The sequence below is a fragment of the Bubalus kerabau genome, chromosome 17, assembly GCF_029407905.1.
Source record: "Bubalus kerabau isolate K-KA32 ecotype Philippines breed swamp buffalo chromosome 17, PCC_UOA_SB_1v2, whole genome shotgun sequence".
Classification (NCBI taxonomy): Eukaryota; Metazoa; Chordata; class Mammalia; order Artiodactyla; family Bovidae; genus Bubalus; species Bubalus kerabau.
The window spans coordinates 52,516,838-52,529,266 of record NC_073640.1 but is presented as its reverse complement, the minus strand read 5'-3'; the positions used below and the strand labels follow the sequence as shown (position 1 = coordinate 52,529,266).

At 42.6% G+C, this 12,429-nt stretch overlaps 1 protein-coding gene across 15 annotated transcripts in view; it reads right to left on the bottom strand.

Moving 5' to 3' along the window:
• Positions 1–12,429, bottom strand: part of LEUTX (leucine twenty homeobox) — a 39,262-nt gene that overhangs the window by 7,169 nt on the left and 19,664 nt on the right. For 4 of the 15 annotated variants that reach the window (XR_008704278.1, XR_008704273.1, XR_008704284.1 and 1 more), the window contains one exon: positions 3,945–4,340. The exons of 10 other annotated variants lie outside the window; for them this stretch is intronic. Coding sequence is in view for 1 of the 5 variants with exons in the window: in XM_055553452.1 (XP_055409427.1) it covers positions 4,306–4,340 (35 nt within the window). In the remaining 4 variants the exon portion in view is untranslated. Of the gene's footprint in view, positions 1–3,944; positions 4,341–6,909; positions 6,925–12,429 lie in introns of those variants that run through there. One more of the 15 variants, XR_008704285.1, reaches the window with a different exon arrangement.

Here is a 12,429-nt window from a genome sequence, read left to right as displayed (position 1 = left end):
CTGACTCCTTTTATTCTCACAGGGACACCCGCGCTGTGTCAGGTGGCGTGTGAGGCCTTTACCTGCATGATTCCCTTGACTCTTCCCAGCACCCCTGTGAGGCTGGTTTCAGTCCTCCGTTGAACTGAGTGGGCCTCGGACTACAGGCTGTCCTGCTTGTTCCCGCCACCCGCTGGTTGCCTCCTGTGCAGACACTGCTGTGTCCGTCCATCACCTTATAGGAATCCCAACACTGCGATCACATACTTAAGAGCTCAGCCAACTACCAGACACGCAAATGATAGTCGTCGTCAGGTCCCAGTATTTTATGATACCACTAAGGTGAGGGGGGGTCGTTAAAGCAGCAACAGAGGACTTGATCATACACCCTCTCCCCAAGGATAACCGCTGTGCTGACTTCTAGGGCCACAGGTAATTTGCCCAAGCCTTTCCTCTGTATAAACGAAACAACACATCAAACTCCAGGTTCCCTCTTTTACCATCATCTCTGTGCTCGGACCCATTTATGAAAGATTAATGAGTGGGACACACGTCGGCTTCCTGGTGCCCTTTCCTTGAAGGTGGTGCAGTGGACACTGGTTATACTGGCCTGCCGCGTAGCCACCCATTTTTCTGGCTGCAGCACCCCACATTCTGCCTCTTCATCTGTGTGTTTTGGGTGCAGGTAAGTCCACCTGCTGGTTCTCTAGGGCTGAGCCCATAACCTGGGCCTCCCTACTGAGACTTCCATCTCCCTGACCACCACGATTTCAGAAATGAGCCTGTGACCCAGACCCGGCCGATGAGAGCTGGGGTGGGCTTCCCCTGAGCTGGTAGGGAAGGGGGACATCACAAAACACAAAAGGTGGTGGTTTCCCAGCCAGTAGGAGCCAAGGCCAGAGCTGCTGGGGGCCCGCGTGCAAGGAGCGCTCACCTGGAAATGGCCATACGGAAAGGAAGACAGAGCTGAGAGATGAAGAGGGAAAGAGAATCCTGACCACCTCCTCGGCCCTGGATCCACCTGTACCCGAAGGCCGACGTAACCTGTTCAGTTAGATGAGCGTATAAATATCATTTCTGCTTAAGCCAGTTTGAATTGGGTTTTCTGTCATTTGTAGCCCAAAGCATCCCAGCAGGGGCCTATACACATGGAGCTTGTTGTTGTTGTTTTAAAGCCCCAGTCAACATTTCCATTAGCTGCACTCAGCATGTGGAAAATGCAGAGTGACAGGACAGAAGTTCTCCAAGTGTGCAACCTGGTGAAAAAGTGCAAATTCTCAGGTCCAACTTTAGAAAATCACAAACTTGGAATGGGTTCTGGCAGGAATGTTTGAGAAGCATTCCAGCGGCCATGTCCTGGGCACAGCTTCACCACAGGCGAGCGTGGTGGGAGGGGGAGAGCACAGCTCCACGCCACGTCTCTGCTCTGCCTGGCCCTCTGATTTCAGGTGAGTTACGTAAGTCACTGCTTCACCTTCCCATCTGGAAAACGGTGCTGCTCTCTGTGATAACACCATTATGAAGCCCAGTGAGTTAACAGAAGTAAATTGTTCAGAACAGTGCCTGGCACATAGTCCACGCTCACTGACATTAATCCATGGTTCTTAGACTTTGTTGGACGTGGGAATGTCCTTGGAGAGAGCTTGTTAAGACATGGTTGCTGGGCCCTGCCCTCCCTCCCCTTGAAATTTCTGATTCTCAGAAAGGGGAGCCTGAAACTTTGCATTTTTAACGAGTTCCTGCATCAAAGTGATGCTGCTGGTCCAGGGGACCCTACCTTGAGAACTGCCTAGTTAGATGTTATTGTTACTGGGGTCCAGCTCCCTTTCTAGTGGGTCTGCAGTCACCTCAGGTGCTCTGGACTTGCTCTTTCCGCTGACTCAGGCTTCTTTCTCATCGTCTCCCTCCCCTCTGGCATTGGTTTTGATAGTTGGATTCTCCATGCTGGTAACTGGAGCTCTGAGCCCAGCTTTCCGCTGAGAGTAGCGCCAGCCTCCACCTGTTCAGGGGACCTGATTGATGGCTCCTTCACCCACAACTGTTCCTTTTTTGGCAGTCTTCAGGACCATCTCCAGCTGTCTTATATAAGCAGACACCTTTCCTCCTAATCTCTGGGAGGCTGCAGTTGCCACATAATCCCTGCCCCTGGCTGGCCAACCCCCACTCACTCACTCAGCCCACCACAGACATTTGTTTGCTTTGCTAATACAAATGGCTTTAAACACAGGGCCAATTAAGCGCCCCTCCAACAAGCTCCGCTATTACTTGACCCGTCAGCTAGAGCGGGAAGGTCAGTGTGGCCAGAGCTGAGAGGGAGGCAGGAGGATGGCAGGAGATTAGGTCAGGCATACAGGCAGAATACAGGTTGTATGAGGCTTTATATGTCATCAGAAGAACTTAGGCTCTATCCTAATAGTGGTAAAATTAAAAAACTCGTTTTAAAAAATTGTGCCATATAGTGTATCTATGTGTAGAGACACATACATATTAATACGTGTGTATACAGTTGAAAAAAATTATACTCTGAGTGCACATGCGGCCACCACATAGGTAAGAAATGGAGTATTTCCCTGGTGGACTCGTGATTAAGAATCCATCAGCCAATGCAGGGTTCATGGGTTCAATTCCCGGTCTGGGAAGATCCTACGTGCCGCAGAGCAACTCGGCCTGTGCGCCACAACTCCTGAGCCCCTGCTCGAGAGCCCGAGAGCCCGAGAGCAGGAACTGCTGAGCGTGCACACCCGGGAACCCCATGCTCCGCAACAAAAGCAGCCCAAGCACCACAACTAGAGAATCGGCCCGCTCACCACAGCTTGAGAAAGCCCTTGAGCAGCAACGAGGAACCAGCACGGCCAAAAATAAATATTTTTGAAATAAATTTCTTTAAAAAACATAGTATTAGGAGACGTCAGTACTCCACTTTCAATAATAAATAGGACAATCAGGCAAAATGTCAATAAGAAAACAGAAGAAGATTTGAACAACACTTATAAACTAGACCTAACACATCTATAGAAAAGCAGAAGATACATTTGTCTCAGGTGCCTATGGAGCATTCGCCAGAAAAAACGGTATGCTGGGCCATAAAACAAATCTTGATAAAGGTAGAGATAATTTTCTGGTGACAATGGAATAAAGTTAGATAGCAATAGCAAAGAAATTTGGGAAAGTCACAAGTATGTGGAAGTTAAACAATACTCTGGTCAATAACCAAAAGAAAAAAATTAAACAAATTAGAAAGTACTTTTAAATAAATGAAGACATCATAAACCAAAATTCATGGGGTGCAGCAAAAGCAGTGCTTAGAAGAAAATATATACTTGTAAATACCTTTATTTAAAAAGATGACTGCAAATAATAAACTTCCACTCAAGACTTTGAAAGAGAAAAAACTACACTTACAGCAGTCAGAAGGAAGAAAATAAAGATTAGAGCAGAAATACATGAAATGGAGACTAGAAAAATCATGGTGAAAATCAGAAAAACCAAAAGTTGGGTTTTTAAAGATCAATGTAGTAACAATATTAGTTAGATATACCAAGAACAAAAGTGAGTAGAGTGAAATGATTAGTATCAGAAATGAAAGAGGGGACATTACTACCAACTTACAGAAATTAAAAAAAAATGAATATTATGAACAACTGTATGCCAATATATTATTTAGATGAAAAACAAATTCCTAGAAAGACACAAACTACTGAAACAAAATAAAGAAATAGGACATCTGAACAAACCCAAAGCTAGTCAAAATATTTAATTCATAGTCTAAAAACTACCCATAAAGAAAAGCCTAGACTCAGATGGCTTCACCACTAAATTCTACCAAACATTTAAAGATGAATGAATACCAGCTCTTCACAAATGTTTCCAATAAATAGGATGGAACACTTCCCAGCTCATTCTATGAGGCCAGTATCCCTTACGAATACTGATGCAGATGCAAAAATCTTCAAACACTAGGCAAACCAAGTCCAGCAACATATATAAAGAACTACACACCAAGAGCAAGTGAGATTTCCCTCTTCCTTCTGTCTGGCTGGGAAAGATGGCTCCACATGGGCTTCCCATTGTCACCTATGAATTGGCACTTGCCATCTGCCTCTACAAGGATTAAAACATGTGCTGCTGATTTCCAACACCCCCAGAAAGGAGTTCAGGGTGGAGAGCAGAGAGCAGAAATGCACTCTGTGTTCAGAGGAAAACTGGCAGAACAGGTCTTCAGGTAGGTAGATATTTTCAGGAACCAATCTTATGAGCCCAATCCTTGTTATCTCCTCATGTCTAGAACAGCAGTACAGCCCTTCACGGTGACGATGCTCCTCATGACTAGCAGAGGCCCTCACAAGACCAGCAGAAACTTTCTGCAAAAAAACAGGTGCTTGATTGCATGTACTCCCCACCTTCTCCGAGATCATATATAAACTGGCCTTCCCCACTTCTCTTTGGAGCAGTTTCTCGGAGCTGTCTAAAATGCTGTCTCCTAGGCTATAATCCTCATTTTGCCCCAAATACTTGCAACTCTCACACTGAGCAATTTTTTTTTTAAGTCGACACATTATTGCTCTGCACAAGGACACACTTTGCTGCCTCGGGGCCAGTGTCTAGGGCAGGAGCAGAGGTGTGATCCAGACCCAGGACTGAGGGTAGGAGCTTTCCTGGGTGGACCTGGGAACTGCATCTTAATGTCTGGCCTATAACCGATTACAACTTTTCTGAAATAAAACTGGAACCAACCAAGATTCTAACCGCTTTTCATTCCAGCCATGTGTAGGGAAAATCAGGAACTCTCTGCTGTTTGCAACTATGTATTACATCCATCAGCTTATAAGAAAACCCTAATTATTCTGAATAAAATTTATATTTGGACACACACAAAGAACAAGTGAGACTGATTCCAGGAAGGCAAGATTGGTTTTATATCCCTAAATCAATTAATGTAATACTCCACATCAATAGAATGAGAAGCAAAAACCATGTGATTATCTCAACATATAAATATTTGGAAAAATCTCTTTCATGATAAAAACTCTCAGCAAGTTAGGAATAGAAGGGGACTTCCTTAACATGATAAAGGCATCTATGAAACACTTAAGCTAATATCATACTTATTGGGGAAAAACTGGGTGCTTTCACACTAAGAGCAAGAATAAAGCAAAGCTTCCGGTTCAAGATGGCGAAGTAGAGGATGTGAGCTCATCTCCTCCTGCAAGAACACCAAAATCACAACTAGCTATTGAACGACTATCGACAGGAGGCCACTGGAACCCACCAAAAAAGATACTCCATGTCCAGAGACAAAGAAGAGGCCACGTACTGTGGAGACCTTGTGGGTTCACAGTGTAGCATGTGACAATGCCTGGAGACAGGACTGGGTCTGGTGTCTGGCTGACTGGTTTTCCACACGGTTGCCAAAAGATCATGCAACGGGGAAAGAACAGTCTCATCAACACATGAAGCTGCAACAGCTGCGTGGTCCATACAAAATAATAAAGGTGGGCCTTCGCCTTAAACCATATTAAAAAATTAGCTCAAAATGGATCAAAGTCCTAAATGTAAGAGCAAAAACTATGAAACTCAGATACGACACCAAAAACACAAACAACAAAAAGTAAATTGGACATCATCAAAATTAAAAACCTTTGTACATCAATGGGCACCATCAAAAAAGGGAAGACAACCCACAATGTGAGAAAATATTCACAAATTATATATCTAAAAAGCAACTTATATCTTGAATATATAAAGAACTTGCACAACTCAGTAATCAAAAGGTAAATAAGCCCAGTTAAAAATGGGCAAGGCATCTGAACAGACATCTTTCCAAGGAAGACATACAGAAGACCAACAGGCATATGAAAAGATGCCCAACGTCAGTCATCAGGGAAATGCAAATCGAAATCACAGTGAAGTACTAATTCACACCCACTAGGATAACTATAACCGAAAAGTCAGATAAGTGTTGGTGAAGATGTGGAGAAACCAGAGCCCTCATACACTGTCGGACGGAATGTAGAAAGGTGCCGCCACTTTCCAAAATAGTCTAGGAGTTCCTCAAATGATGAAACGTAGAGTTATATGACCTAATGATTCCACTCCTGGGAATATACCCAAGAGAAAAGAAAACTGTCTACACAAACCCCAAATGTGTACAACAACATTATTCATAGTCGCAAAAACTGGAAACCGTCCAAATGTCCAACTGATGGACGGATAAACCAAATGTGATATAGCCACACAAGGGAATATTAATGAAAAGGAATGAAGGGCTGACACATGCTAAACATGAATGAACCTTGAAGACATATGCTAAGGTTAAAAAAAAAGCCACATACAACAGACCAGGGACTTCCCCGGCAGTCCAGTGGTTAGGCCTTCATTTTCCATGCAATGGGTGTAGGTTTGATACCTGGTAAGGGAGCTGGGATCCCATGTGCCTTACAGCCAAAAAATAAAACATTAGAAACTAGAAGCAATATTGCAATAAATTCAATAAAGACTTTTAAAATGGTCTACAACAACAACCAAAAAAAATCTTTAAAACAAAAAAATCAAAAGGCCACATATTGCCAAGACATTAAAGCAACCTAAATATTCACTGACAGAGGAATGGATAAAGAAGATGTGGTACATATATACAATGGAATATTACTCGGCCATTAAAAAGAATTAAACAATGCCACTGGCAACAACATGGATGGACCCTAGGTGAAGTAAGTCAGACAAAGAAAGTGAAATACTGTTTGATATCCCTTATATACAGAAACCAAAAGAAAAATGATACAAATGAACTTATGTAGAAAACAGAATGAACATATTGTGAAGGGTGGGGAAAGGGATAACTGGGAAATTTGGGATGGACACGTACACACCGCTGTATTTAAAATGGATAACCAGTGACGACCTACTGTGCAGCACAAGGAACTCTGCCCAATACCACGTAACAACCTAAACGGGCAAGAAGTTGAAGAACAGATACATACACGTTATAACCGAACCACTCTGCTGTACACCTGAAATTAACACAAGATTGATAATCAACTATACTCCAATGTAAAATAAAAAGTTAAAAGGGAAAAACCAAAAGGCCACATATTGTAGGGTTCCATTTATATGAAATGTACATAATAGCCAAATATATATATTGAGAAAGTGAAGTCTTGGTTGATTAGGACTGAGAAGGATGGGCCGGTAGGTGACAGCTAAAGATATGGGGTTTCTTTCTGAGTTGATGAAAATGTTCACAGCTTGATTACCGTGACTGTTTCACATATCTACTAAGAATATACTAAGAAAATACTGAATTGCTCACTTGAACTGGTTGAATTTTATGGCCTGTGGATTCCATCTCAGTGAAGCTGTTTAAAAAATGAAACAAGGTGGGATGAATTGGGAGATTGGGATTAACATATATGCACTATTGATGCTACATATAAAACAGATAACCAGTGAGAACCTGCTGAATAGCACAGGGAACTGTACTCAGTGCTCTGTGGTGACCTAAATGGGAAGGAAATCCAAGAAAGAGGAGCTACATGTGTATATATAGCTGATTCACTGTGCTGTATAGCAGACACTAAGACAACACTGTAAAGCAACTATATTCCAATAAAAATAAAAACAAAATAAACACACAAACGAAATGTGCTATAACTGCACAACCGTCAGAACGCCTATCATGAAAAAGATCACAGATAACAAAGTTGAGGGGAGGATGTGGAGAAAAGCAAACCCTGTACCTGAGGTAGGAATGTCAGTTGGTGTAGCCACTGTGGAAAACAGTATGGAGACTCCCTCAAAACACTAAAACTGGAGATAAAATACGACCCAGCAATTCCATTCTTGGGTATATATCCAAGGAAAACAAAAAAATGTTACCTCAGAGAGATACATGCATCTCAGTGTTCATAACAGCATCATTATTGACAACAGCTAAGCTGTGAAAGCAACCTAATATCCATCACAGACGAATGGGTAAAGAAGATGTAGTGAGGGAGGGATAAAGATGGTGGAGTAAGGGGACAGGGAGCTCACCTGCCCCCACAAATACACCCAAATACATCTACATGTGGAACAATTCTCACAGGAAGCCAACTAGAAGCTAACATCTCCCATACAACCAATGCTGCAAGAAAGCGCTCCGTGTAGCCAGGTGGGGCGGGCGGTGGAGGGGGGGCAGCGTCAGCACAGGACTGGTGCCCCTGGGGGTGACCTGTAAGGGAGAGGAGGTCCATACGGGCAGAGCGCCACCGTGGGGAGCCCGTGCATGCTGGGAAATCTGCTGGGACAGACAGGGCTGGAGAAGCCTAGACTCCACTCACAAGGAGTGCACGCGTGCTGGCTTGCACACCAGTCAGGGCAGAGAGACCTGCACGTGGCTGAACTTCCCAATCCAAAGGGGCAAACGCTCTGGCTCCACCCACTCCACACCACCACCTGGAGCCGGATCTGGGGCAGACAAGTCCTGGAAGAGGTCTGCCAGGGACGCAGCTCAGGTCCCCGAAGGAAGCACAGCCACCTTGATTCCTGCAGCCACAGTGCCTCGGCTCTAAGCCCCAGCCAGATCCTCACCACAGCCTGGCCCCCACCACAGCCTAGCACTAGGTCTGGGATGAACACAGCAGAGAAAGGTACATGAACTGGGGCCGCTTCTGAGCAGCACCAGAGACAGCTGCACACGTGATGTGCAGGTTCACGCGGGACTCCCTTGCGGTAGCAGTTACCTCCTTTGGGGCAGGGCATGCACTCAAGGGCAACAGAGCCTGATAGAACCTAACCCTCAGGGCTTCTATCCAACAACTGGGGAGCAGGTCCTGCCCCCGACAAGGCAGTGACAGTCACACAGCAAACAGGAGGCCCTGCCCAGCATCCAGCACAGGTTCTGGACACCAGAATGCCAGTAACACCCCAAGCAAGGGAAAAACAGCCACCACACTCCGAGGAAAGATGTGGCTGGCATCCATTCCAAAACCAGCCCTTGGACCAAAAACACTGGATTCACACAGTCTACACAGGGATGCTGCCACATTAAAATACCCCTTCGAGACCACAGGAGGTAACTATTTCTCCTAAATTTATAGAGACAGAGAAAGTAAAATGAAAAATCAGAGAAACTACCCTTAAAAGAACAAGAGAAATCCTCTGAAAGAGTAATGAAAGAGATCTCACCAGTCTACTAGACCTTGAGCTCAAAAATGAGGTAATAAAAATGCTACAGGAATTAAGAAAGATTATCATAGAAGTGCAGGTCACTTTAACAAGGAAGTACAAAGTATAAAGATGAACCAATCAAAATTAGACAAGTCAACTGCCAAGGTAAAAATCAATCTAGAAGCAACGAATAGGAGACTAAATGATACAAAACAAATAAGTGATCCGGATGATAAAATAATGGAAATCACACAATCAGAACAGCAGACAAAGACAAACGAAAAAAATAAGGTCTATGGGATAATATAAAGTGTGCTGATCTACACATAATAGGGGTTCCAGAAAGAAGAGAAAGACAAAAGGGGATAGAAAATGTTTCCTGGAAGAAATCACGTCTCTAACTTCCCAAACATTCCAAAAAAGGAAATGATACTCAGGTACAAGAGGCACAAAGGGTTCCAAAGTAGATGAACCCACACCAAGACATATAATTAAAATGGCAAAAGTTAAAGAGAGGATTCTAAAGGCAGCAAGAGAAAAACAGTCAGTTACAAGGCAAGCCCTTTAAGGCTGTCAGTTGATTTCTTTGCAGAAACTTTGCAGGCTTGGAGGGAGTGGTATGATATATTCAAAGTCCAGAAGGGAGAAACCTGCAACCTAGGATATTTTACCCAGCAACATTATTATTTAGAATAGAAGGAGAGGTAAAGAATTTCTCAGACAAGTAAAAACCAAAAGAATTCAGCAACACTAAATCTACCCTAAAAGAAATATTGGAAGTACTTCTCTAAATAGAAAAGAAGTAATGATGTACAGGAAAGAAAAAATTACAATAGGAAAGGCAAATGTATAGAAGAATTGATGTATATAGATTTTTAAAAATAATTTTAAATTATAAAAGTGATTATACCTACAATTAACAGCAAAAGTATAAGCATGAAGATGTAAAATAGAACAAAGTCACTAAATGTGGAAGAAAGGAGTATAAAAAGGGTCACAAACCAAACCTCAAATTTAAGAGGATAGACATTATTTCAAGCATCTTTTCTGATCACAATAGTCTGAAGCCAGAAATTAACCACAGAAAGAAAAATGGGAAAGGGCTTTCCTGTTGGCCCAGTGGTAAAGAATCCACCTGCCAAGGAAGGAGACGTGGGTTCCACCCCTGATCCAGGAAGATCCCACATGCTGAGGGGCAACTAAGCTCAAGCACCACAACCTGTAAGCCTGTGCTCTAGAGCTGGGAGCCAAAACCACTGAAGCCTGAGTACCCTAGAGCCTATGCTCTGCCACAGGAGAGACCTGCACATAGCAACCAGAGGAGCCCCACTCGCTGCAACCAGAGGAGCCCCTGCTTGCTGCAACTAGAGAAGAGCCCCTGCAGCAACAAAAACCCAGCACAGGCATAAATGTGAAACACTTCATAAAAATTTTTTTTAAGAGAAATGCGGAAAAAAACAAACACATGGAGACTAAATAATACGCTACTAAAAAACCAATGGGTCAATGATAAAATCAAGGAAATCATAAAGTACCTTGAAGCAACAATGAAAACACAACTTCACTAAAGTCCATGTGCTGTGCTTAGTCGCTCTGTGCAACCCCATGCACTGTAGCCCGCCAGGCTCCTCTGTCCATGGGGATTCTCCAGGCAAGAATACCAGAGTGGGTTGCCATGCCTTCCTCCAGGGGATCTTCCCAGCCCAGGAATTGAACCCAGGTCTCCCGCATTGCAGGCAATCCAGATTCTTTGCCATCTAAGTCACCAGGGAAGCCCAAGAATATTGGAGTGGGTGCCTATCCAGGGAATCTTCCCAATCCAGGAATCAAACCAGGGTCTCCTGCATTGCAGGAGGAGTCTGTAGGATGCAGCAAAAGCAGCTCTAAAAAGAAGTTCGTAGCTATACAGGATTTCCTCAAGAAACAGGAAAAATCTCAAATCAACAACCTAACCTGCCACCTAAAAGAACTAGAAGATGAAGAACAAACAAAGCCCACAGTCAGCAGAAGGAAGGAAATAAAGATCAGAGAGGAAATAAAGATTAAAAACAATTTAAAAAAAATCAATAAAACCAAGAGTTGGTTTTTTGAAAAGAAAAACAATCAACAAACCTCTAGCTAGGTCATCAAGAAGAAAAGAGAAACAACCCAGATAAAATAAGAAAGAGGAGAAATAACAACTGATGCCACAGGGGGGAAAAATCCTGAGAATATTATGTACAATTCTCAGCCAAAAAAAATGGAACTGGGCAAGTTTCTAAAAAACATAGCCAGCCAAAACTGAGTAAAGCAGCACCAAGTTATTTGAACAGACCAATCATTAGAAGTTAAATAGAATCTATTTTTTAAAAATCGCAGCAAACAAAAGTCCAGGATCATGTGTCTTCACTGGGGGAATTCTATCAAACACACAAAGAAAAAGTTATAGCTATCTTTCTCAAACTACTCCAAAAACCTGAAGAGGAGGGAATATTCCCAAATTCATTATATGAAGCCACCATCACCCTGGTACCAAAACCGGACAAAGACACTACAAAAAAAGGAAATAACAGATCAGTATCTTTGATGAATATAGATGCAAATATCCTTAAAGTATTAACAAACTGAATCCAACAATACATAAAAAGGATCACATACCATGATCAAGTTGGATTCATTCCAGATTTGCAACATATGCAAATCAATGTGATACAACACATTAACAAAAGAAAAGACAAAAAGCACATGATCATCTCAAAGATGCAGAAAAAGCATTGACAAAATTCAGTACCCATTCATGGTGAAAATTCTCACCAAAGTGGGTACATATCTCAACAGAGTAAAAGCCATTTACAACAAACCCACAGTCCATGTAATACTCAATGGTGAAGACCTAAAAGCCTTCCCATCAAATTCAGAAACAAGACAAGGATGCCCACTCTCACCACTTCTACTTAACATAGTATGGGAAGTCCTAGCCACAGCAACAAAATAATTAAAAAAAAAAGATGTATCCAAATAGAAAGGGAAGGGGTAAAACTATCACTATTTGCAGATGACATGATGCTCTTTAGTGAGCATCCAACACACAAACTATCAGAATAAATGAATTCAGCAAGATTGCAGGATACAAGATTAATATACAGAAATCTGTTGCATTTCTTTACACTAACAATGGAATATCAGAAAGGGAAAGTAAAAAAAAAAAGTTAAATCACACAAAATAAATACTTAGGAATAAACTTAACCAAGCAGGCAAAAAACCTATATGCTGAAAACTATAAACTACTAATAAAGGAAACTGAAGGTGATTCAAAGACTGGA